At 52.2% G+C, this 27,235-nt stretch overlaps 1 protein-coding gene across 1 annotated transcript; it reads left to right on the plus strand.

Annotated features, from left to right (window-relative positions):
- Positions 1 to 487: 487 nt before the first annotated feature.
- CASQ1 (calsequestrin 1) lies at positions 488 to 27,235 on the plus strand. The gene is made up of 11 exons (XM_080986079.1): positions 488 to 1,187; positions 9,311 to 9,395; positions 11,665 to 11,765; positions 12,522 to 12,633; positions 15,606 to 15,679; positions 15,951 to 16,081; positions 20,517 to 20,562; positions 21,963 to 22,017; positions 23,615 to 23,715; positions 23,973 to 24,047; positions 25,937 to 27,235. Exons 1-11 carry the CDS (start codon positions 945 to 947, stop codon positions 26,096 to 26,098), a joined length of 1,185 nt encoding a protein of 394 aa, XP_080842205.1. The 5' UTR covers positions 488 to 944; the 3' UTR covers positions 26,099 to 27,235.

The following is a 27,235-nucleotide window of genomic DNA, read 5'->3' on the forward strand; positions in this document are numbered from 1 at the left end:
TATCCGACCACCTCCCGTGTAATTCAAGAACACCCAAAAGAGAGAGAGAGAGAGAGAGAGAGAGAGAGAGAGAGAGAGCGCCTTCCTTTCTGGGCCCCGTACAGTATCCCCCCCCCAACCCAACGCTCTCTAATTTCCCTGCCATCCGCATAAGTCCATCTTGATTTACCTCCGACTCATCGTCTCTTATTTTTAGACCTCCTCCAAGCCTCCAGGCCTTCCCACCCGGCCTCACATACCTCCCCTCCATAGTCCCCCCCTCCTTAATATGGCAATAAGGAGAGGCCGTCAAATATCAGCCTCGGAGAGAGGGGGACCAGGCCAAGGTGAGGCCCTGGTAATAAACCAGAGGCAGGTGGTTTGGTCGGGCAGGTGAGGGTTCAGAGGCTCCCCGGACCGGGATGCAGGTGGCTGTTGTTCAGGGCGGGGGCCCCTCCATCTCCCATATACATATATAGGCAGGGAGCAGAGGGGTGGGGTGTCTCTCGCGGGCAGTGCCAAATGCCTGAGGATAAGACAGCCCTCCATCTCCGGGGCACCTCCCCTCCCGGCTGCTTTTATGGGCTGCCCGTTGGTCCCTGCCTTTGCTTTTGACGCCCCTCGCCCCTCAGAGAGGTTGTCGCCACCCTGACGGAGCCAGGGCCCCCCTCGGCCAACTCTCCGGGCTGCCTGCCTGTGTCAGCAAAGAACCCAGACGTCCTTGCCCCCCGGAGCCCCCTGCCCTGACAGCTGCCTTAAAGGCAAAGGCGGGAGAGGGGGAGGAAGAGGAGGAGGAGAAGAGGGCCACCTCTCCTTCCGCAGCCGTCTTCCAGGGGCCGGGTTGACTTTCTGTGTTGCCAGGGGAAGGACGAAGGACCGGGGAGCCCAGAGGGAAGTCTCCGCTATTCAGTCTCCTTCTCTCCTCCTTCAGTTTGGAGCTTCCTCTCCCGGGAAGGTCAGGCAGGATGAAGTGGCTTGGGGTGGCCCTCGTGGCCTTGCTGCTGGCCGCCTTTGGCCCTCTGGGCCAGGGCGAAGACGGGCTGGATTTCCCCGAGTACGACGGCATCGACCGGGTCATCGACGTCAACGCCAAGAACTACAAGAACGTCCTGAAGAAGTATGAGATCCTGGCTCTGCTGTACCACGAGCCCATCGGGGACGACAAGGCATCCCAGAAGCAGTTTGAGCTGGAGGAGCTGATCTTGGAGGTAACGACCAGGAATGTGATGGAGGGAGGCGGCCGGCAGGGGGGGGACAGGTGCCCCCACCCGCCGGAAACTCTTGTCCCCAAACAGCCATTTAGCAAGGAAGGGCAACAGGCAACTCAGGTTGTGGGAACGGGTGAGGTCAAGGAATTTCAGGAGCTTGGAGAACTCTGCGATTCCATCTCTGTGCTTCTAGGGCTGGGGTGGTGCAAGGGTTGGGGGGGCAAAGGGGCAGATGTCCCAGGTGTATCATGGGGGGGGGCCGTGCTGTAGATCATGGGGGAGGCTACCCAAAAGCAATGGCATTCAGCTGGTTTGCTGAGTCCTCTGATTCCTGCCGTGTTCTGTGGGAATTTCTGCCATGATGAAACCAAGCCTTCTCCTCTCTGCCCCCACACCTGTTCCCTCCCCAAACCCCAATGATGGGTGCGATGCAACCCCCCCTCATCTAATCCTTGCCCTGAATCCGTCTCAGGGGAGGAGCGTGGATGTGTGGAAGGAGTTGTGGAAGATCAGGGGAGTGGGCAAAGAGGGGTTGTCCCTTGTGCCCTCCATAAACGGGGGCACTCGGCCAAATCTTTGGGTCGATTGTTGCTGGGGCTGTAATGCTGGAATCTGTGGAACTCCACTGCCTGACCCACCTTGCAAGGTTGTTGTTGTTGTGGGGATTCCACAAGGAAGAGGGAGAACCCCACATGCCACCTTGAGCTCCTTTGAGAGAGAGAAATGGGATACAAATGCAATAAATATATAATCATAAATCTGGGTCAATCCAACAAGGAGGTTCTCCTCATTGTGTGTCTGCCTTGTGAATGGAAGGCAGGGGCAGAAAACCTCTATTATTATTATTTCATAAGATTTATATGCTGTTTCATTGTTTTTAATGAAAATGCTCAGACAGTCCTTCCTGACAATCGTTTGCCTTCTGCAACCGGTCCAAGCTTAGGGCTACACCTTCACGTGCGATACACAAGCATGTCCTTGACATGTGCTGCTGCAATCGTGCCTCCGTGCAAATCTGGGGTGCAGAACCAGGCAAAAGAGATTGCCTCCCCCCAGGCCCAGATCCGCAAGACCCCACTCAGGGCTGCGTCCCCCTGTCCCAGACAGCTTCTCTCCCAAGAGAGGAGAGCAACAGCCAGGGCTAAAATTGCCATCTCCTTAATTGGCGCCTTCGGACGGCTGCAAGAACCTCCTCCTCTCCAGAAAGGCAGCCTTGGAATAGTTTCCTTAGGAATCTTGCCTGGGGGGCAGGAAAGCAGGGAGGGGGCCAAGGGCTGTCCAGGGAAGGGGGTGCAGCCAGCGCAGGTCAGTGGAACTTTCTAAAAATGGCCCCAAGGAAGGAGGAGGAGGGGGAAAGAGACACATTTCAGAGATGGTCTCCGTTTGGGAAGCCTCATTTTGGCATTCCTCAGACCGCAGCAACTTAGCCGGGGGGGGGAGGTGTTGGGTGGCCTGAGGAGGGAGGGTGGGGTGGGAAAGGAGGTCAGTCAAAAGTGGGGACACTTAGGAACAGGAAACTGGGGGCCATCTGGCCTGCTGTGAAGCCGGAAAGGATCGGAAGGGTCTGGCTTAGTTTTGCAATAATGGGCCATTTAGAGACAGAGGTGGAATTCGATTAGGTGCGCATCTTAATTCGGTTTCTCAACTGAATTCTCAGCTGCCAATTCACAACCTGAAAAGAAAGCGTCCTATTGGAATTCGCTCTGTTCTGAATTTTGCAATAGGGTTTTTCCAGCAAAAAACCACATTGACTGGGGTAAAAACCAGAGGAAGGAATGCAGAGAGGTAGTGTGGTGTAGTGGTCAAAGGGCTAGAGGAAGATCTGAGAGGGCAGGGTTCAAATCCCCTCTCAGCCTGGAAGCTCCCTGGGTGGCCTTAGGCCAATCACAGTCTCTCGGCCGAACCTACCGCTCAGGGTTCTTGTGAGGATAAAATGGAGCAGGGAGAGCTATGTGCAGGGAAAGTGGGGTAATGATAACAATAACAATAGTGATAATAATGTGCAGTGGAAATTCGCACTGAAATCAGGATGAATTTTCAGACATTCTTTTTATTTTATTTTTTAACTGACATACTGAGGAGGAAATGCGAGGAACAGAAATTAAAATGGGAGAAAAATGGAAAAGTTGTGGAAACCAAAACTGACAAGCTGCAGCGCCGCCCCCACCTAGTGCTGTTTTGTGAAAAGGCTACACAGATTTGCATCCAGTGTGCATATGCTAATGTAGGTATAATTGCTATAATTTAAGAGCCTGGCTGCTGGATCAGGCCAAAGGGCTCCATCCAGTCCAGCCCCCTCTTCTCATGGTGGTCAGCCAGAGGCCTCAAAGGGAAATCTGTAAGCAGGATCCGAGCGCAAGAGCAACTCTCCCCTCCTGTGGTTTGCCAGCAACTGGGATTCAGAAGCAGGGCTGCCTCTGACGGTGGGGAGCAGACCAGGAGCCACCGATGGCCCTCTCCTCCTCCGTGAATTCCTCCATTGCGCTTTTAAAGCCATCCAGGTTGGTGGCCTCCTGTGGCAGGGAGTTCCACAGTTTAACTCTGTGCTGCCTGAAGGAGGACTTCCCAGTATGTTTCTGAGCACAATTCAAAGTGTTGGTGCTGACCTTGAAAGCCCTAAACAGCCTCAAAGGCCCAGTATATCTGAAGGAGCATCTCCACCCCCATCATTCAGCCCAGACACTGAGGTCCAGATCCAAGGGCCTTCTGGCAGTTCCCTCCCTGCGAGAAGCAAAGCTACAGGGAACCAGGCAGAGGGCCTTCTCGGTGGTGGCACCCGCCTTGTGGAACGCCCTCCCACCAGATGTTAAACAGATAAACAACTACCAGACTTTTAGAAGACATCTGAAGGCAGCCCTGTTCAGGGAAGTTTTTAACGTGTGACATTTTAATGTATTTTTCATCTTTGTTGGAAGCCGCCCAGAGTGGCTGGGGAAACCCAGCCAGATGGGTGGGGTACAAATAAATTATTATTATTATTATTATTATTATTATTATTATTATTATTAAAACTTTAATAGGGAGACAACGCACTTCACCCCAGGGATGACCAGGCTGCTGTCCAACTGCTGATCTGGGTTGAGGAGCAACATCAAGGGAAACACACACACACACACACACACACACACACACACACACACACATGGCCGTCCTGCTTCGTAGGGTCCCTTTATCTTTAAACGGGACTTGGACACACAGCCCTTCAAAGACAGGACACAGGGCCTCCCTCTCTAGGCTGCCAGGGGAGGAAGGGAATTCATAGAATCAGTGGTGTAGCGTGGGGGGTGCCAGGGGGGCCGGCCGCACTGGGCGCAACATGGGCGGGGGGCGCGCTCGCACTAGCAGCTCTCTGCCCCTACTAAAATCCACGGGTTAGGGAGCCCGCGCTCGCTCGGCTTGGCGAGGAGGTCGCAGAAGGGGGAGAGCGAAGCCTTCTGCCGCGGGCAAAAAAAGGAGAGGAAGCCGGGTGGGCGGGCGGGCGGGCTGGCTGGCGGGGGTCTGGCTGCGCCTGCTGCTGCCAGTGCAGGGCAAGGCAAGCAGAGCGAGGAGGAGAGAGAGGGGAAGGGGGGGGAAGCAGCTAGGAAACCCTGCGGTGTGGAGGAGGAATCAATTAAGGAGAGAAAGCGAAAAGCCTTGGAGAAAGGGAAAAAAGGAAAGAAAAGAGGCAGCTCCAGGAGAGCGCGGGGGAAAGAGAAGCCTCGCTGCTGCTGCTGCTTGGGAGAGTAAATTACTGTACTTGCCTTGCCCCGGGTTAGGGGGCGCAAATTATTTGCCTTGCCCCGGGTTAGGGGGCGCAAATTACTTGCCTTGCCCCGGGTGCTGATAACCCACGCTACGCCGCTGCATAGAATTGTAGAGAACGGAAGGGACCCAAAGAGTCTTCTCTTCCAGCCCCCAGCTAGACGTGGATTGTACTGGCTGGGGTTTTTCTTCTCCCAAAGGTGCTTTGATGTATAAGCCCAGCGCGTCTGTCTCAGTCTAATCCATGGCCAGATTTCGAGGGTTTTGTAAACCCTGCAAAAAAGCAACAACCCTTCAGGACCTCATTGTTTGTGAGATGAGGCGAGGTGAGCGTTGTCCTTTGACACCAGATGGCATCTCTGATTCAGACAGCCCCCCCCCCCCCCATGGAGCAAGCAAACAAACAGGAAAGTGATGGTTAGGAGACTTCTGGACACACAGGCAGCAGCCCCCAGGTGGAACCAGGGAGGGACACAGTGCGAATTCTGAGCAGTAGAGATCTAACTCTCCTTCATTGCAGCTTTGGGGGGCAGACATCTCCCTGTGGCTGACATCTCCAGACAGAGGGGCATTGAGTGATGCCTAATCCCATCTGATTTCTTCGTTTATTGAGACAATTTATATACCACTTAATTGCAATAATCTCTAAGTGCGTACAAGGGATGAAACCCAGGGGAAACGGAATTGGCTAAAATTATTAAATCAGGCTTCAGTTAAATTGCCTGACATAGTTTATTTTTTTTAAGTCTTCAGTAAGAATCCGGGACGCGGGTGGCGCTGTGGGTTAAACCACAGAGCCTAGGGCTTGCCGATCAGAAGGTCTGCAGTTCCAATCCCCGCGATGGGGTGAGCTTCCGTTGCTCGGTCCCTGCTCCTGCCAACCTAGCAGTTCAAAAGCACATCAAAGTGCAAGTAGATAAATAGGTACCGCTCCGGTGGGAAGGTAAACGGTGTTTCCGTGCGCTGCTCTGGTTTGCCAGAAGCGGCTTAATCAGGCTAGCCACATGACCCAGAAGCTGTACGCCGGCTCCCCCGGCTAGTAAAGCGAGATGAGCGCCGCAACCCCAGAGTCATCCGTGACTGGACCTAACAGTCAGGGGTCCCTTTACCTTTGTAAGAAACCGAAGTTCAACAGGGAGAGTGGGCCAGTGTGACCTCAGCTAGAATTTAGGCCCACAAAGACAATTAGCTGTGGTTTCCGCAAGGGGTTGGAAGACGATTCGAGGATTCTAGGAGTGCACAGTGCATCTGAGCCACAGTCTCCCCCAAGAATCGCAGTGATTGGCCAAGGATGCAAGGGATCAGGCGGTCCTTGAAGTATCCCCGTGTATTAACGCAAGACCCTTGAACCTGGCCTGGCAGCTTCCCAGGGGAGTTGCATGCTGTGGGCAGACTGCCTCACCCCACTCTAGGTCCCCAGATCCCACGGCAGCTTCAGATGCTGAGCTGGGCTCCTCAGGTCTTCTGGAAAGGACACCCTCTCCTCCGCTGCCCGCCTTGAAGCCTTCTCCCCACAGAGAGACATTCCAAGGCAGCTTCCGAACGTCGTCATTGCTTCCATCCCTAAATATTCTCCTCTCCCTGGCACTAGCCATCAGAGCAGAAGTGCGATATGAATTCCGGCCGGGTTATTGGAGTCACCTTTAATAGGTTTCCCAGAACGAGGCCTGCAAGGTGGAGGCAGATCACCTCTGCCTGGGCTCTGGACAGGGTGGATGTATTCAAGAGATGGGGATCAAGAGATGGGGATCCCAAGGGTCATCTAGTCCAACCCCGTGCAAGGCAGGAATGACAGCTAAAGATGGCAATCTAAGCCCTGCTTAGACACCTCCAGAGTCCGCCCCCTTCTGAGAGAGACCCTTCCACTGTCAATATGTTCTTACCCACAGAATTTCCTCCTAAAGCTGAGCCCTTTCCTGTAATTTGAATCTGTTGGTTCGGGTTCCGCGCTTTGTTCCTGCTATTCTTTGATTTCATGCAGCGCTGCTGCAGGGTGAAGCTGAGTTAATATTTTAATAATAATAATAATAATAATAATAATAATAATAATAATTTATTATTTATACCCCGCCCATCTGGCTGGGCTTCCCCAGCCACTCTGGGCGGCTTCCAACAGAATATTAAAATACAGTAATGCATCAAACATTAAAAGCTTCCCTAAAGAGGGCTGCCTTCAGATGTCTTCTAAAAGTCTGGTAGTTGTTGTTCTCTTTGACATCTAATGGGAGGGCGTTCCACAGGGCGGGTGCCACTACCGAGAAGGCCCTCTGCCTGGCTCCCTGTAACTTGGCTTCTTGCAGCAAGGGAACCGCCAGAAGGCCCTCGGGGCTGGACCTCAGTGTCCGGGCAGAACGATGGAGGTGGAGACGCTCCTTCAGGGATACTGGACTTCAAATATACTAATAGACGTCTCAGGGAGCCAATGCTGGCCAAAGACATTTTCTGCCTGCAGCCCAGTGCTAGATGGAGGGATCCAACTATCTGACTAAGTAGCTTCCTGTGCCCATCAAGCTTAGTGATGCTAACACCGGCTGGCAGCAGCTCTGCAGGGTTTCAGAAACAGGGGACATCCTACTGGATCCAGCCCAAGGGAGGCCTCCTAGCCCATCCTCCTGTCCTCGTCACAGTGGCCAAATACCCCAGAGAACCTTGGGATCTAGATAGACTGCATCTGAAACTGGAGGCTCCATCAGAACCCAAGAAGAACCCGGATGCTGGATCAGGCCAGTGACCTGATCCTGTGCCACCCAGGTGCCTGCAGGAAGCCCCCAAGCAGAAGACCCCAGTCTCAAACCCCAACCCTGTAAGGATCTTTACATGCTTGCCCTTTTGGATCCCAAGCTGCCAAGTATTTGCAACATGTTCTCTGTTTGGGCGGAGGCATCTGGGATCCAGCACTTACTGCCTTCAATGTTTCTCAACCTTTCAGAGTTGATATTCAGCAGGATCTGGCATCCGGCATTTTGTGTTTGACGATAGCTGCCTTCCCACGGAATTCAGTGTTTGAAAACGCTTGAAACCCTGGCAGATTTTTATTTTGTTTTTATTTTTTTGCTAGTTGATTGCTAGTTAGTGTATATAGGACACTGGACACTGTGCCTGAAAGGAAATTCCTGCTCTCTTTTTTAAAACAGGTGTCGAAACTGAAAAACCAAATTTCAAATGGAGGACAACTTTTTTAATTTTAGGGGGAAATTCAAACTTTTTTTAAAAAGCATCTTAGCTCAGTTTTTGTGATTTCTTACACACACACAGACACACCACAATCGGCTTTCAGTGCTAGATCACAGCCCTATGATGTGACAATGCCCAAGCACACCATGCCTCTGACCATGTGCAGAGTGTGTTTTGTGCATCCCTGAGTAACCAGCCCCTCCAGCCAAAACACATCTGGGGCAGCCCGTGAGGCTTCCGAGTCAAGTGCTATGCGATTGCCGGACCTCCCTGAGCCCCAGAACCTGCCTGCTGAGAGCTTAAACTCCCTGAGGGAGGTGGACTTGGCAAGGCCGGCCCATTTGCTGGAAGGGTGCCCTGCCTAGATTCACAGCAAAGGCCCCAACCTCTCCCCTTTTCAGAAATTACGAGCGACTCTCGGCTTTTGAGAAGCTGGTATCACTGCTTCATCGATTTTGTTGAATTTGCTTAAAGTTTTAATTGCATTATATATATGTATATATATATATATATATATATATATATATATATATACCCCGCCCTCCCCAGCCAGAGCCGGGCTCAAGGCGGCTAACACCAATAAAATCGTAGTAAAAACATAATGGGGGGAAAGAGAGGGGGAAGAAAAAACCAATTTAAAATACAGGTTAAAATGCAATTTAAGATGCAGCCTCATTTTAAAATAGCTGATAAATCAAGACCATAAGGGGAGGGAAGCATAAGGGTCAGACTGAGTCCAAACCAAAGGCCAGGCGGAACAGCTCTGTCTTGCAGGCCCTGTGGAAAGATGTCAAGTCCCACAGAGCCCTTGTCTCTTGGGACAGAGCATTCCACCAAGTCGGGGCCAGTACTGAAAAGGCCCTGGCCCTGGCTGAGACCAATCTAAGCACCTTGCGACCTGGGATTTTGAATAAATGTTCAGTTTATTGTCTTGAATTCTATTCTGTTTACCTTCCGGCTTGTGCGAACTGCTCCTTTTAAAGGGTAGGGCTGGTGGGGTTGGGGGATGAGTTCATGGGACCAAGAGGACAGATTTAGAGCCTCTGGAAAGCTCCACAGCTCGCAATGAAGACAAAAATCCAAAGAGGTGGCAAGTTTTTTCTGCAAAAAGCCAACACCCAGGAGCTTGTTCATTCCCATCTTCTCCCTCTTCTCTCTCTTTCTCTCTCTCTTCGTCTGCCTGCCCTCCTGCTGACTCTTTCTCCTAGTTAGCAGCCCAAGTCCTGGAGGAGAAGGGCGTGGGGTTTGGCCTGGTGGACGCAGAGAAGGATGCCGCGGTGGCCAAGAAATTAGGTAAGTGCCCGGCAGGGAGCAGAAGGGGGGCTGGCAATACCTCCCGGGGCAGGGAGGGTGGGCAGCAAGGCGCTGCTGGAAACCAGGGTGAGGTTTGGGGCTGGATGGGGGGGAGGTTTGCTGTGGACCAAAAGGGCATCCGGCTATCTTTCCCTCCAGGAGTAAAGTTACCAGATTTTTTTCAATGAATCCTAAAGTAAAGGTAAAGGGACCCCTGACCATTAGGTCCAGTTGCGGACGACTCTGGGGTTGCGGCACTCATCTCGCTTTACTGGCCGAGGGAGCCAGCATACAGCTTCCGGGTCATGTGGCCAGCATGACTAAGCCGCTTCAGGCGAACCAGAGCAGCGCACGGAAACACCGTTTACCTTCCTGCCGGAGTGGTACCTATTTATCTACTTGCACTTTGATGTGCTTTCGAACTGCTAGGTGGGCAGGAGCAGGGACCGATCAACGGGAGCTCAGCCCGTCACGGGGATTCGAACTGCTGACCTTCTGATCGGCAAGTCCTAGGCTCTGTGGTTTAACCCATCACGCCACCCACGTCCCTCAATGAATCCTAGGACATTTTAATTAATTAACTGCCTTTCAGAGCAGCCCCATCCCAACTTCTACTTGCGTGCAAGCAGGAGGGGGCAGGGATCTCTCAGGCAGCACAATGCCTCCCTTCCCATCAGAGCAGCCCCAATCCCATTCCTACTTGCGTGCAAGCAGGAGGGCATGGGGATCCCTCAGCTGGGAAGGGAGGCTTCACACTGCCTATCAGAGCTTGCGCGCAAGCTGGAGGGGGCAGGGATCCCTCAGCTGGGAAGAGAGGCTTCCTGTTGCCTAACTGAGAGATCCCTGCCCCCTCCTGCTTGCACGCAGGCTCTGATAGCCAGCGTGAAGCCTCCCTTCACAGCTTAGTTGCTGGGGTCAGGGAAGGTGGAGGCAGCCCGGAAGCTGCGTCTTGGAGCCCCTTCACCACCATCATATGGGGACTTCCCAGCAGCTCCTGAAGCCAGCAAGAGCCAACTGTTCCGGACTGCTGAGACTGCCGCTGCTGCGTTTCCCGGGGACATTAGATGAAATCCGGGGACATTCCGGGGATGGAATTTGTCTGGGGACTTATTCGCAAATCCGGGGACTGTCCCCAGGAAACGGGGATGCCTGGTAACCCTGTCCAGGAGGGCTGCCATTTCTACACTTGAGTGACACAACATCAGCAACAGGCTAGACCACCGGGGGGGAGAAAGGGAACGAAGCAGGAAGAGCCCTAGCTCAGTGCTAGAGCAGCTGTTCTGCATGTAGAATGTCCTGGGTTCAATTCTGAACAGCATCTCCAGGTAGAAATCCCTGGTCCGTGCAGACGGTCCTGAGCTGGGCAGCTATACCTCTGAGAATCAAGGCAGCTTCCTATTTAAATCAACCTTTTCTTCAAAACCATGAGGACTGGAAACTTGACTTTGGTTTTAAAGGTTCAGCATGTGGACGATTTCTGCCTTGCATGCAGAAGGTGCCATGTTCCGTCCCCAGGGGCCTCTCCAGGTGGTGCTGGGGAAGAGCGCCTGCCTGGAAACCCCAGGAGCTGCTGCCAGGCAGTGTACGCAGTACTGAGCGAAAGGAGCCAAGGGTCTGGCTGGCAGGAGAAGGGAGGTTCCTGTGAAGTGTCAGTGGTGCGCCAACCACCAGGGGGCGGTAGAAGCTCAGAGATCCCTGCAGAACACCTCGAGCCATTCATGTACTTATAAACAGGATTCTAGCTCCACTGAGATGCACGGGTGCTTTGTGGAATGAGAGAGATGAGTCCCTGACCCAGAGGTGGCTGTCAGCCTCAAGCAGCCTCTGCCAAGCTAGCGTCCTGCAGGTGTTTTGGACTACAACTCCCATCAGCCCCTGCAGCGCCTGATTTATGGCGCAGTTTTCCCCAGCACAGGGCACCAAGCCAAGGGAAAACAAAATTGAGGTGATCCAAAATTGAGAAGATCCATTTTGGGGCGGCAAATCTAGACCGCGCCCAAGGGCGCCATATTACCAAAGATTACCCCAAGCCCCTGAGCTGGTGGGAATTGTAGTTCAGAAGTTTTGGAGGGTGCCCGGTGGGCAAAGAGTGGCCTAGAGTGTGTGTCCCCATGGTATATGCAAGGGTGAAATAAGCCCCCTTGCCCTCCAGCTCCTCTCTCTTTCCTCTGCCCCCTATACCTTACAGCGGGGGGTTGGGTTAGATGACCGTTGGGGGTCCCTTCTCAAGCAACAATTCTGTGATTCTATGTCTGTCTCCCCTGTGCAGGCCTGGGGGAAGAAGACAGTGTGTATGTGTTCAAGGATGATGAAATCATCGAGTACGACGGGGAGTTTTCTGCCGACACTTTGGTGGAGTTCATCCTCGATGTAAGTCCTGGGCCTCCTCCTATCCCGCAGTGCCCCACAGCCTGCCCATATTGGCTGAAATGCCCCCCCCCTGCCTCTCAACGCCTGGGGGGCCAGGGAGTCCTGCTCACCTGGGTCAGGGGCGGAAAGGCGTGTTTGTGTGTGGACGGAACCCTAGAATCCTTTGCGTGGCTGGAACGTAACTCCGTGGCTCTGCAGAATTGGCCCCTGGAGGGTTGGTCATGAAGGAATGTGGCCCTTGAGCCCCAAAAAGGCTCCCCACCCCCACTGCAAAGCCTTAAACAGCCTGATGGCTGAACAAGTCCACCCTCCCTGTAGGAACCAGCCAAGTTCTGAAATTGTTGGGAACCGCCTTCCAAAGGAGACCCTGCTTCGCTTGCTCCATTGCTAAAGCCGCAGCACTCGGATCGTTGGATAAAAAATGCTCTGGTCTGTTGGACAGTGGAAGAAGCAGCCTTGGAAGGTGGTGGGCTTTCTTTCAATACAGGGGGTTGGACTAGATGGCCCTGGGTGTCCCTTCCAACTCTGCAATTCCATGATTTTACGACCTTGAAAGTTGGTGGGCTCTCCTTCACTGGAGGTTTCTAAACAGAGTTTGAACGGCCACCTCTCAGGGCTTCTTTGGCTGTGATTCCTGCACCGCAGGGGTTGGACTAGATGACCTGTGGAGGTCCCTTCCAACTATGATTCTGTGATTTTGGTGCTGTGATGCCAACGGCCTTTTCCTTCCCTTTCTCCTTCTCTCTCTCCCTCCAGGTGATGGAAGACCCAGTGGAGTTCATTGAAGGGGAACATGAGCTTGAGGCGTTTGAGAATGTTGAAGACGAGCCCAAACTGATCGGCTACTTCAAGAACGAAGACTCGGAACGTAGGTGCCTCTTTGGGGCAATGGGAAAGGGGGGTGCTGGTCCCCCCAAGAGGCTCTGCTGAAACGCATCCCCTCCCCCAAACACAAACATGTGGGAATGTCCAGGGATGCAGGAGAGGATATATTGTTTGATTATAGCCTTTCCAACTTGTGTTAACAAGTTCACAATTTAGCAGAGTATCATTCCCCTTTTTAAACTTGCAGCGGATGCATTTGCTCAGGCTCGCTAAAGTCTCTAGAATAACTGTTCTGGTATTTTCCCCTTATTCCCTCATAAAAGATAAGACACGACACAGTCTTCTATAAAAGTATAAAAAGAGTTTACTCACTCACATTTTGTTCACAATCAGATCCCAGAAGGCAGACTTAGCTTAGAAAAGTTACATACACCTGGAAACTATCTCATAAGGAGACAGTCCCTTTGTCCTCTCTTGGCTGGAGGCCAATGAAAATAGGGACAACCTAAGGAAAAGTAGGGGATGCGGGTGGCGCTGTGGGTTAAACCACTGAGCCTAGGACTTGTTGATCAGAAGGTCAGCGGTTTGAATCCCCGCGACGGGGTGAGCTCCAGTTGTTCGGTCCCTGCTCCTGCCAACCTAGCAGTTCAAAAGCATGAAGTGCGAGTACAGTGGTACCTCGAGTTACATATGCTTCAGGTTACAGACGCTTCAGGTTACAGACTCCACTAACCCAGAAATAATACCTCGGGTTCAGAACTTTGCTTCAGGATGAGAACAGAAATCATGCTCCGGTGGCGCGGCAGCAGGAGGAGGCCCCATTAGCTAAAGTGGTGCTTCAGGTTAAGAACAGTTTCAGGTTAAGAATGGACCTCCGGAACGAATTAAGTACTTAACCTGAGGTACCACTGTAGATAAATAGGTACTGCTGCAGAGGGAAGGTAAACGGCTTTTCCGTGCGCTGCTCTGGTTCGCCAGAAGCGGCTTAGTCATGCTGGCCACATGACCCGGAAGCTGTACGCCAGCTCCCTCTGCCAGTAAAGCGAGATGAGCGCCGCAACCCCAGAGTCGGTCACGAATGGACCTAATGGTCAGGGGTCCCTTTACCTTTTAAGGAAAAGTAGGACATTCCAGGATCAAATCAGAAACTGGGTCTGGTATCTCTAAACCAGGGATGTCCCCGGAAAATAGGGAGACTGGGAGGGTCTGCTGCTTAAAGGCCTCCAGTGAGGGAGATTCTGCCGCCTTCTGCGGGAGTCTGCTCCACTGCTCCAAGGTAGACTGCTCCTTCTCCTGGAGGGACTACTCCACCATCACAGATCTATCCTTCCGTTGGTTCTGCAGCTGTGGCTTTTCTCCGGGAGAGACACAGCCCCGGACGAGACACGCAGTGCTGTGCATCCGCCGCCTTGCTGCGCGGGTGCTTTTTTAAGAAACAGAACGCAGCCCGGAGTTAAAAGTTTGCAGATTTGCGCGGATGCCTCGTGTGCTCCCAGACAGCTCCTGTCAGCCCCCCCCCCCCTGTCTCCCGCCAGTCCCTGCTTCGGGGCCGGAAGCCCCACGACCAGCTGACACCCGCATTAAACCAGCTTAACATGTCAGCCCTGTCACCCATCACGGCTCGGCGGAGGGAGAAGCGGCCGCTCTCTCGCCCGGGCGGAAAGCCTGGTGTGGGGACGCAGATCCTCTCTCGGTGAGGGGCTGCCAGCTCTGCAGGCAAGGGGGGAGCTAACTGGGCTCCTGAGCCCCCCAGGGGTGCTGCAGAAAGAAGGTACAGTGGTACCTCGGGTTACATACACTTCAGGTTACAGACGCTTCAGGTTACAGACTCTGCTAACGCAGAAATATTACCTCGGGTTAAGAACTTTGCTTCAGGATGAGAACAGAAATCGTGCTCCGGCGGCGCAGCAGCAGCGGGAGGCCCCATTAGCTAAAGTGGTGCTTCAGGTTAAGAACAGTTTCAGGTTAAGTACAGACCTCTGGAACGAATTAATTACTTAACCCGAGGTACCACTGTAGTTGCTTAAGGGACCTGTGGTCTCAAAAAGGTTGGAAAACTCTGCACTAAGGTAAGAACACAGTAAAATTCAGCAATCCATTGCACATTTATTCAAAACCCGATTCAAAGGATTTAATTTGCAAAATGGATGGACCGGGTCCTGTGAGGCCAGCTTTCCAAAGTCTGAGAGTCATTTATACCTCCAGTGACGCCCCCACCCCATTGGCTCTTAGCTCCCCCCACAGGTAATCCCACTCCCAGGTTCTTAGCGGTATTTGGCTACTATGATAACAGGATGCTGGGGCAGAGGGGTGATTGAAGGGGCTGGAACAGAGGACCCCAGGGTCCCTTCGAACTCTATGATGCTTTGTTGTTTAGTCGCTTAGTCGTGTCCGACTCTTCGTGACCCCCTGGACCAGAGCACGCCAGGCCCTCCTGTCTTCCACTGCCTCCCTCATGCTGGTCGCTTCCAGAACACTGTCCCACCATCTCGTCCTCTGTCGTCCCCGTCTCCTTGCGCCCTCCATCTTTCCCAACATCAGGGTCTTTTCCAGGGAGTCTTCTCTTCTCCTGAGGTGGCCAAAGTATTGGAGCCTCAGCTTCAGGATCTGTCCTTCCAGTGAGCACTCAGGGCTGATTTCCTTAAGAATGGAGAGGTTGGATCTTCTTGCAGTCCATGGGACTCTCAAGAGTCTCCTCCAGCACCAGAATTCAAAAGCATCCATTCTTCGGCGATCAGCCTTCTTGATGGTCCAGCTCTCACTTCCATACATCACGACTGGGAAAGCCAGAGCTTTAACTATACGGACCTTTGTTGGCAAGGTGATGTCTCTGCTTTTTAAGCATCTGGGACGCTACGATGGCCTGATCTTCTTATGTTCTGATAATAGATATTAATAATAATATCAGCCCAAGGCAGGCAGGATCCCCTCTTTCACACACACACCCAGCAGCCTTTCGGGCTTTGCCACCCCGGAAACAAGGCGCTGCTGATCCCATTATTTCCCCCTTTCCAGATTTCAAGGCCTACGAAGATGCGGCTGAGGAGTTTCACCCCTACATCGATTTCTATGCCACCTTTGACAGCAAGGTACATAGCTGGCCACAAACACCACCTCGCTTTTGCAGACAGCAGGACAGCAAAGGATGTGTTCCTTGTGTTGGAAAGAAGCTTGCAAGTTGCAGTGGGGGAAGGGCATTGTGGCATGAGAAGTTAGGAGGGGGGCAGATTGCAAGTTTCCAAACAGGAGCAACCAACACACCTAAGAAATTGATTCCTGCGTTGCAGAGGGTTGGGCTAGATGACCGCCGGGGGTCCCTCTGCAATTCTAGGACTCCATCCCTCTCTCTCCCCATCGCAGGTTGCAAAGAAGTTGTCTCTGAAACTGAACGAGATCGACTACTATGAGCCTTTCATGGAGGAACCGGTCACGATCCCAGACAAACCCAACAGCGAGGAAGAAATTGTCCAGTTTTTGGAGGAGCACAAGAGGTGAAGAGAAATTGAGGAGGGGGGAGGGGGAATTAGAGGAGGAGGAGCCCCCCCCCCCCCACGCCTTCCTGGCTCTAGACAGAGGCGCGCGCACACACGCGCACACACACACACACACACACACACACACTCCCCACTGAAACGGGCAATTCTTGCTCCGTCTCCCGGCTGACTGCTGTGGATGGGGAGGCGAGTCATCCGTTGCCATGGCAGCAGCAACACCAAAGTCCTTCTCCTGCTGCCATGGCAACGGCACATTTATTGGCTGAGACTCCAAGCCCCAAACGGAGAAATCTTTGCAAACAGGGGCTGGGGGGGGGGGGGGAGGGAGAGATGCGTTTCGCTGGGCGGGGGGGGGGCGCAAAAGATGGCATTGCTGTCCATCAGAAGCATCCCCCAGCCAGGCCTCTTGCAGTCAACACTGGCTGGCAGCAGCAGTCAGGCGGGAGGGGGCCAGTCCCAGTCCTTACTTGGAGATGCTTTCGGGAATGGAAGGGACCTGTATGGCACGAGTCCTTCCCGTTTATATGTGGAGAAGACGGCTGGGCTGGCTGCTGAGCTGGAGCATCGGGGAGGCGGCGTCCTGGGGGTCCCCTGAGGACAGCCAGCTGGTTTCTGGAGCTCAGGAAACAGGTCGCGCCTGCAGCTCTGGCGCCCGGCGGAGGCTCCTGAGCGGCGGTCCCTGCACTGCACGACCCTCGGGGTCTCTTCCACATCCTCCACCCTGCAATTCTGCCAGAGGAATAGCCCCGGGGGCGAACGGGGAATGAGGCAAAATGGCAATCAGTCGCCCTGGGGATGTTTCAGAAGCCCATGCATGCCAAAGACCTAGGAGAAAAATCCCCTCTCAAATCATCCCCTCTCTTCCCCCCAACTGCCACCCTCACCGCCGCCAGGGCGCTTATGGGGAGGCCTACCCCCCACCCAAGCTCCCCTCTGCTCTGCTGCAGATGTTTCCGCTGACCCTAATCCCCTGGGATTAACCGGGAGGTTTCCTAACCCCAATCCCTCTCCTCCCAGGGGACCTCAGCCCTGGCACAAACAGGGCGCATTTTGTGGCATAAATCCCCTTCTCTGTCCTGGGGAGGGGAGCGGCGGGGTGTCCCTCGCTTTTGGGGGAAGGAGGCCCTGCACCCCTTTCCCCCTCCTCATTTTGGGGGTGCTGTTGATGCGCTTCATGCCCCTGTTTCTCAGGCACTCCCCCCCGCCCCCCATGGCATCTCCATCCAGCTGCTTCCAACATCGGGCCGACGAGGGGCTGTGCGGTTGCTATGGCAGCCTGGCCTTTGCGATTCGCTCACGGGACCGGATTAGGCCTGTTTTGCACAGCGATGCTTCTCCGGCTCTCATCCCTGGCATTATCCCTGAACCTCGCTCTGACCCCAAACTGACTCCCCCCCCCTCCCCCTTGGCTACCTGCGTCAAAAGGATTTGCTCGGGCTTCTAAGGCTGCGTACACACCCAAATGCGTTTTAAAAGCACGTTTTGCGGGTATGGGGTCTTTCGTGAGAATATAAGGAGCGGCTGGCGGCTGGATCAGGCCAAAGGGGGCCCATCGGGTCCAGCCTCCTGTTCTCACAGTGGCCGAATAGATGCCCTAAAGGGAAATCCGTAAGCAGGACTCGAACACAAGATCAACTCTCCCCTCCAGCAACTTGTGCTCAGAAGTATCTCTGCCTCTGACTGAGGAGGCAGAGTACAGCCATCTTGGCTAGGAGCCACAAATTGTCTCCTCCTCCATAAATTTGTCTCATCCTCTTTTAAAGCCATCCAGATTTGTGGCCGTTGTGGCAGGGAGTTCCACAGTTTAACTATGTGCAGCATGAAGAAGGACTTTTCTTTTATCAGTTCTGAGTCTTCCAACACGCAGCCTGATTGGATGCCCCCCCCCCCAGCACTGGTGTTATGGGTGGGGGGGTTGGAGAAGAAGAAGAGAAGAGTTTGGATTTGATATCCCGCCTTTCACTCCCTTTAAGGAGTCTCAAAGCGGCTAACATTCTCCTTTCCCTTCCTCCCCCACAACAAACACTCTGTGAGGTGAGTGGGGCTGAGAGACTTCAGAGAAGTGTGACTGGCCCAAGGTCCCCCAGCAGCTGCAGGTGGAGGAGCAGAGACGCGAACCCGGTTCAACAGATTATGAGTCCACCACTCTTAACCACTACACCACACTGGCTCTCCCCTCCATCCACTTCCTCCAGGCCATGTATAAAATCATAGAATTGTAGGGAGGGACCCTGATGGTCATCTAGTCCATGGGTAGGCAACCTAAGGCCCGGGGGCCGGATCCGGCCCAGTCGCCTTCTAAATCCAGCCTGCAGATGGTCCGGGAATCAGCATGTTTTTACATGAGTAGAATGTGCCCTTTTATTTAAAATGCATCTCTGGGTTATGTGTGGGGCATAGGAATGCGTTCATTTTTATTATTTTTTTCAAAATATAGTCTGGCCCCCCGACAAGGTCTGAGGGACAGTGGTCCGCCCCCCCCCCCCCCGCTGAAAAAGTTTGCTGGCCCCTGAAATTTCTAGTCCAACCTCCTGTGATGCAATAATTTTACCCAGGCTGGCCCACCCATGAGGCAAGTTGAGGCAAGCGCCTCAGGCAGCAGAATCCACAGGGGCAGCAGACCCAGCCTCCAAGGGATGCATTGGCTGCCGCTGCTGTTCCTGCTGCCTCCTTAGCACCCCTCCCCAGCCCACCTCGGCTGCAATATCTCAGCCAATAGGAGGCACTGGGGGCCTCCTTCCACCCTTGCAAATGATGTACACCTGTCCCTGATGTAGATCTTCACTCGCCAGTGTGGTGTGGTGGTTAAGAGCGGTAGACTCGTAATCTGGTGAACCGGGTTTGCTTTCCTGCTCCTCCACCTGCAGCTGCTGGGTGACCTTGGGCCAGTCACACTTCTCTGAAGTCTCTCAGCCCCACTCACCTCACAGAGTGTTTGTTGTGGGGAGGAAGGGAAAGGAGATTGTGAGCCGCTTTGAGACTCCTTAAAGGTAAAGGGACCCCTGACCATTAGGTCCAGTTGTGTCCGACTCTGGGGTTGCGGCGCTCATCTCGCTTTGCTGGCCGAGGGAGCCGGCGTACAGCTTCCGGGTCATGTGGCCAGCATGACTAAGCTGCTTCTGGCGAACCAGAGCAGCGCACGGAAATCCCGTTTACCTTCCCACCGGAGCGGTACCTATTTATCTACTTGCACTTTGACGTGCTTTTGAACTGCTAGGTGGGCGGGAGCAGGGACCGAGCAATGGGAGCTCACCCTGTCACGGGGATTTGAACCGCCGACCCTCTGATTGGCAAGCCCTAGGCTCTGTGGTTTAACCCACAGCGCCACCCGCGTCCCTTTGGAGACTCCTTAGGGTAGTGATAAAGCGGGATATCAAATCCAAACTCTTCTTCTATTTGGGGGTTTGCCTCAGGTGTCCGAATGTCTTGGGATGGCCCTGAATTTTATATGCTTCTATCATGTTGCCTCTTCCTCGCCTTTTCTCCAAACTAAAAATCCCCCAATGCTGCCAGCTTTCTTCACAGCCCCATCTGGAGGTGCCATGGGGCATTGAACCAGGGACCTTATGCATGCAAAGCAGGTGCACTGTTGCAGAGCTACAGCTCTTCACTTAAAAAGAAAGCAAGATTCTGGTCCTCATTGTTCTGAATTAAGGGCTGGTGGCCTAGAGATGCGCATTGTACCAGGGAGCTTCCGAATGCCCAGTAGTTTATATAACCGCTGGTAAAGGTAAAGGGACCCCAGACCATTAGGTCCAGTTGTGCCCGACTCTGGGGTTGCGGCGCTCATCTCGCTTTACTGGCCAAGGAAGCCGGCGTACAGCTTCCGGGTCATGTGGCCAGCATGACTAAGCCGCTTCTGGCGAACCAGAGCAGCGCACGGAAACGCCGTTTACCTTCCCACCAGAGCACTACCTATTTATCTACTTGCACTTTGACGTGCTTTCAAACTGCTAGGTTGGCAGGAGCAGGGACTGAGCAACGGGAGCTCACTCCGTCGCGGGGATTCGAACCGCCGACCTTCTGATCGGCAGGTCCTAGGCACTGTGGTTTAGACCACAGCGCCACCTGTGTCCCTATATAACTGCTGAGTTGTGGCCTCTTCTCTCCCCTCCCATGGCTCATTTTTGGTCATCTCCAAACTCACATGCATAGCCTAACCAAACAGCTTTCCGGTCCAGCAAAGGTCTTTGCCACCCACTCACAGCCCCAGGATTTTTGCTGACATCTGCAGATTGGGTTAACTGAAAGATGAGTATCTGATGGTTCCTTCTGATGATTAACAGGATTTTGCAAGGCAGCGTTGCAGGGGATCTTACCGGATTTCAACAGAAGCTGCACTGAAGATCATTAGTACCCGGAGCCTTAAAGAAGTTTGTGTGTGTTTTCCCCTCTTCCTCAAACTCTCTCTTCTGCCCCTCTTGTCTTACAGGCCCACACTGAGGAAGCTCCAGCCAGAAAGCATGTATGAGACTTGGGTACGTCTAGGGGAAGCCAGGGGGGAGGGAGAAAGAGGAAAGCCTCTGGAATTCTCTGCCTCCAAACCTGTCCCTGGATTTTGGAGTTTCGGGTTTCCTGGAGTGCTTCTGCAGATGTGTTGCTGATGCTCCTCAGCCCCCCCCCCCTTAGCTGGAAGCAGAAATAATGTGAGGATTTCAGACAGCATTTATATCATGCAGCAATGCCCTTCCCTGTGGCCAAGATCTTTCTAACAATGTCTGCTCACAAGTATAAACAGAACTGATTTTCCATTAAGGAGTTGGGTGGAATTGAGCAAGACGTATGAGTGATTCAGTATTCCACCAGCTGCCTAACTCCCCCATAGGTGAGAAAACGGACATGGGGCAATTCAGAGAAGATATTTTCAAGGGGAAATTGACCACTAATCCCCCAGCCAGTACAAATGCCAAACTTTCTTTGCTTTTATAATTTTATGATGATTTTAATGATTTCATTGTCTGCCCCCATGCTATTTGTTTAATGAGCTGGAAATTGAGAAATACCAAGATGTCTGTGTATTTTTGTGACTTTTGTTTTCTCTGTGTGTTTGCCTTTCTTCCGCCGCTACACCACCAAGGTGCATTGATAAAACACGGTGATCTTGAGGCCATTGTAAGCGAGATGCCTGCAGCCTCGTTCATTCAGAAAAACGTATACCCGGCCACCCCACCCAGCTATTCACCAAGCGGCCTCACCATAAATAATTCACCCTGGTGCAAACAGCACAAAAGCAGCAACTTTGTGCAAACTGATATTGCTGTGTTGGCCAGCTGAAAATGACCAACTTCCTTTTGTTCTGAACTCGTGGATGTTCGTTCCAGCTCTCCCTTCGCCCTACGGACGTAGGTGACAAAACCTTCCCAAAGGTCGTCATCAAGGTGCAGACGCGTCCCTCAAAAAATCTCCCTGTTGTTGTGGGAAAGTGCCCTTTGCCAAGGAGCTCTCCCGCAAAGGAGAGCTGTACTTGAGAGTCACCGTGAAGAGCACCGAGTGGCTAGTGCCTGGGATGTCACCAATTCCTATGCATGTTCCTGCACAACTTCTGTTCCTTGCAACAGGACTTGCGTAGGGGAATTGCCATGGGGCCTTGTGGTCAGTGTCTTTACTAGTGGTAAGACAGTCGCCACAAGCTGGGATGCCGGAGAATTCTGACATAAATGAAAATGGGAGCTGAAATTGTGAATGTTTGGTGGAAATTGGTCCGGCAAATACGGGAACAGAGCTTTGAGTCCTAGTCGGGATTTGAACTCTGATCTCCCAGGTCCTCTAACCTCCATACCACATTGACTCTTGATACAAGGCAGAATAGAAAGCTATGCTTTCCTACATCCCTGCTAGTGAGTAACGTCTCTCTCTCCCTCTCTCTTTGTCCTTCCAGGAGGATGATATAGATGGCATCCATATTGTTGCTTTTGCAGAGGAAGATGACCCTGGTGAGTTGCCCTTACAGAGAACTGAGAGCAGAGCTTCATGGCCACGGGGGGGGGGGGGGGGCTTGCCTGCAGTCTCCATTCTCTTCCCCAATGGTCATTTCCCCATCTTTCCCCATCTACAGTAACTAAAAAAACAGGAAAGGAACGTGGTAATATTACATCAGAAGGGGACATTCAAAACATATCATAAAAACACATCCAAACTAATAATTGAAAGAAACTGAGGAAGAACTAGGAGAGTTTGTGCTCCATTGTGCTGCCTGGAACAGAATTAAAATAGTATAGAAGCTGATTGTCAGTCTTACCATCAACAGACATCCCCAGCAGAGAGTGTTTGCCCACATTCCACAGCTGCAATACCGATAATATATTTATATTTGCCAGTAGCCAACCCAGTTTTCCCTGGCTTGCACTACAGTCCCTCAAAACAGGATAATTAAAAAGGTGAGCCTTTGGGTTTCTTTAACAGAGCACCTGAACCAGCAGTGCGTCTTGCCTTCTGCATCTCCAGAAACACAAAACTTTAGCTTGCTGTGAGTACAAAGGGAGCACTCATCCCACACCCTAAATTTAAAGCACTCTTATTCCACTTTTAACATCATGGCTTCCCCCAAAAAGCCTTGTCATGTGGCGAAAGAGTACTCTAAGCCCGTGGCATGGATGTGGAAACTGAAGCAGCCTTCCTAGAGATGAAATGATTTTGATGTAGAAGTTTGATAACATCTATCAAGTGATTCTGCTGTCCGTAACTGGGGCAGATTTTTGCCACGAGACTCTTTGGATTCCGGCTGTCTCTCTTTGCTGTTATCATACTGGAGCCCCACGGATGCCTCGTGGGGAGGCAGGAGCCATGAGACTGGGTTGAAATAGTGGCTCTGTTTAGGAAGGGCAGGAGATGGATGGGGTGGGCCTTGATTTGTGGGGGGAGGCCTTTGCACAGGAAAGCTGGCAGACCCTGGCTGCCCTCTCACCTCTGTGGGAATGTTCAGGGATGCAGAAGAGGATATATTGTTTGATTATAGCCTTTCCAACTTGTGTTAACAAGTTCACAATTTAGCAGAGTAACATTCCACTTTTTAAACTCACAGCGGATGCGTTTGCTCAGGCTCCCTAAAGCCTCTAGAATAACTGTCCTGGTATTTTCCCCTTATTCCCTCATAAAAGATAAGACATGACACAGTCTTCTATAAAAGTATAAAAAGAGTTTACTCACTCACATTCTGTTCACAATCGGATCCCAGAAGGCAGACTTAGCTTAGAAAAGTAACATACACCTGGAAACTATCTCATAAGGAGACACTCCCTTTGTCCTCTCTTGGCTGGAGGCCAAGAGAGCATCTTTGGCTAAGCAGATGTTGCTTCTTCAACGCATGTAGTCAGAGAAAGAGAGATGGCTGCCCTGCCCTGTGCTTTTGTCGTTACCTGCACAGGTGAGGCCACGCCCACCTCTAGTCACATGCAGAGGAAGTTGACCTGCTGGCTGGACAAACATTCCTCCCCAGGTGTAAACATGTTCACTCTAGGAATGTTGTACTTGACTGCTCTTGTGTTTCACATCCCACAACCTCCCTCTCTCCTCAACACTTTCTGGCCACAGATGGTTATGAGTTCCTGGAAATCCTGAAGGATGTTGCCCAAGACAACACAGACAACCCAGACCTCAGTATCATCTGGATCGACCCTGAAGACTTTCCACTGGTGAACAGGCAATTGTGCTCTTTAGCGGGGGTGGGGGGTGGCTGTCAAGGACACCATGGCTTGTTCTTGCTGCTATGGCCCCCACCAATGCCCCCCAAAGTTGGATTAGACCCATTTCCTGGAAGAAAGCCACTATCAATGGCCGGTGTCCCCACCACCCCTTTGTGTCCCCACTCACCCTCCACAAAATCGGACGCTGTGCAGGCCTGGAAGTCTTTGTGGACCCTCATTCCCTGTTCCCTCTTTCTCTCTCTCAGCTGATTCCCTACTGGGAGAAGACTTTTGACATTGACCTGTCCCGGCCTCAGATTGGCGTTGTCAACGTAACGGACGTAAGTGACCACGGGCACGGGAGACGCGGGCACTTCTGCCACTGTTGTGAAGCCCAAACCGGGCGCATGCCTCTTGAGAACAACGCTTTTGTAGAATTTGTAGAAAAGTGTTTCTGAATTCCCAGGTGGGAAATTCAGCAGTTGTATGGCAAACAAGAGGGACGCGGGTGGCGCTGTGGGTTAAACCACAGAGCCTAGGACTTGCCAATCAGAATCCCCGCGATGGGGTGAGCTCCCATTGCTTGGTTCCTGCTCCTGCCAACCTAGCAGTTCAAAAGCACATCAAAGTGCAAGTAGATAAATAAGTACCGCTCCGGCGGGAAGGTAAACGGCGTTTCCATGCGCTGCTCTGGTTCACCAGAAGCGGCTTAGTCATGCTGGCCACATGACCCGGAAAAACTGTCTGCGGACAAACGTCAGCTCCCTTGGCCAATAAAGCGAGATGAGCGCCGCAACCCCAGAGTCTGTCACGACTGGACCTAATGGTCAGGGGTCCCTTTACCTTTCTGGCAAACAAGCTATGGACACCCCCTGTTTCTGGAAGCCCCCATAATAAATAAATAAATTCCCAATACTCAAAGAAGCAACATTTTAAGTTTCCTGCCTTCAAGCCCTCTCCCCTTCTTTCAGAAAGCTCTGCTATAGACAGCGACAGGGGTCAAGACGTCCATGTAGGCAGGGGGTGGGAAGTTATGGGGGAAATGTTATCTGAGAAAGACCCCCTGAGCCACCTCAGTCACCCGCTGCATGTTCCCTTGATTCCAGGGATGAATCAAACACAAAGTGGGGTTGGACTAGATGGGCCCCATGGGGTGCCTTGCAACTCTATAGTTCTGCGATTCTATAAATTTTTTCACAGTCTTGGGAAAGCTCAGGGGTGGGGGTGGGGTAATCAAAATGTCATACACATTTTACCCCCCCCCCCCAAATATCCTTCACTATATCCTATGTCCTTTTTTATATTCAGAACAGATACAGTGGTCCCTTGGTTCTCAAACTTAATCCATTCCAGAAGTCCGTTCCAAAACCAAAGCGTTCCAAAACAAGGGTGCGCTTTTCCATAAAAATGCAAAATGGATTAATCCTAATCCGTTCCAGACTTTTAAAAACAACCCCCAAAACAGCAATTTAACATGGATTTTACTATCTAACGAGACCATCGATCCATAAAATGAAAGCAATAAACAATGTACTGCAGTCACACAATCAATCAATCAATCAATCAGTAGCTGAACTGGGTTCCACATAGTCACAAAAACAAAACAAAAAGAGCCGCAGAAACAAAAATGCAAAATAAATAGCAGAAACAGACAGACCTCAGCGTAACACTCAAAACAGAAGCATAACACTCAAAATAGAGAATGTTCGGCTTCCGAAAAAAGTTCTCTTACTTCAGGGTTTACAGTGTTTGGGTTCCAAGTTGTATGAGTACCAAAGCATTTGAGAACCACTGTAAATGTAAAGTATTTAACCTGCACTAATAATAATAATAATAATAATAATAATAATAATTTATTTGTACCCTGCCCATCTGGTTGGGTTTCCCCAGGCACTCTGGGCAGCTTCCAACAAAGACCAAAAATACACTAAAATGTCACACATAAAAAACTTCCCTGAACAGGGCTGCCTTCAGATGTCTTCTAAAAGTCAGAGAGTTGTTTATTTCCTTGACGTCTGATGGGAGGGTGTTCCGCAAGGCAGGCGCCACCACCGAGAAGGCCCTCTGCCTGGTTCCCTGTAGCTTTGCTTCTCGCAGGGAGGGAACCGCCAGAAGGCCCTCGGAGCTGGACCTCAGTGTCCGGGCAGAAAGATGGGGGTGGAGACGCTCCTTCAGAACATCACAAATCAATAGGATGATCTCCAGCTGAATTTTACATCCCTCCCGCCAGGCTGACAGCATATGGCTGGAGATGGACGACGAGGATGACCTGCCATCCACAGAGGAGTTGGAAGACTGGATTGAGGATGTGCTGGAAGGAGAGATCAACACGGAAGATGACGACGACGATGACGATGATGACGATGATGATGATGATGATGACGACGACTAGAGGCTCCCGTTCTTCATGGAAGGCGGACCCTGCCTGTTGAGGTCCACCTGCGTCACACCTGTCCCCAGAGTGTCCCTTGGGGGCCGCAGTGCCAGGCGCCTCTGGCTGACGTGAAATTCAACGCTTTGCCACCAGACCCTAGCAAGAACGTATTTTTATATTGATCCTATTTAAGTCAAGGGCCCCCACCCTGTGCTGAACCCCACGTGTCCCCCCCAGGGACCCCGCTCTGCCCTCTGCCAGCGCAGCGGTGGTTGTTGGTGCTGACCCCTCCCTCCCCTTTCCGCACTAGGCTCGCCAGGTGTCCTTCAGGCACCTGAGGATGCTGTTCCTGGATGGACCATCAGTTTTCCCTGGGATGTTAAGCCCAGCTCAGGTTTTCCAGGTGAATCCCAGGAATGGGCAATGCTCTTTGCCTGTTCCTAACCCTCAGCATCCTGGTTTATCAGGGCACTTGATGGACCCCCCAGCTCAGCACAGGCAGAGATGTGTGTGACCCAGCCCTAAGTGTTGTCGGCCCAGTGAATTTCCCATCATGCCTCTCTCCCTCTATGCTTCCCCTGTGATGTCCACTCTGACTGGCAGGGGCTGTCCAGGCAGGGAATCTTTTCTCAGCCCTTCCTGGAGATGCCACTGGGGTGGGAAGGGTGAAACCTGGGACCTTCTAGACGCAGAGCAGATGCCTTATTTACCATCTCTTCCCAAATTCCCTGCCTTCCCACCAATGCCTTCCTCTTCCTCACCGCGACGCAAGGGAATAGTTCCCGTCTTCTTTGCTAGCGTCTCTCTTGGACTTTGTTAAATCTATCACTCACTTTGGCTCTGAGTTTCTGTCAGGAAACACCTCCCCGAATCATTTCATCAGTTAAACTGAAGTGGGAGGGCAGAGATCAGCCAATAACGTGTGTGTTTTGGGGGGGGGGGATAGAAACAAATGTAATTCCTGGGCTTTGGGGGTGAATATATTTGGGCTAAAACTGTCTTGTTAATATTTCGGGAGCGGGGAGATAATCGGGGGGGGGGGGGACACACAACCTGTTCAGCACTCAGTGGGGGTGACACAATGTACAATTTGTATATTTTTCAACAACTTTGTACAGATCAACCAAAGCGATTAAAAAAAAAATCAAATAACAA

This window comes from Podarcis pityusensis, assembly GCF_964106645.2.
Source record: "Podarcis pityusensis genome assembly, chromosome: 16".
NCBI lineage: Eukaryota > Metazoa > Chordata > Lepidosauria > Squamata > Lacertidae > Podarcis > Podarcis pityusensis.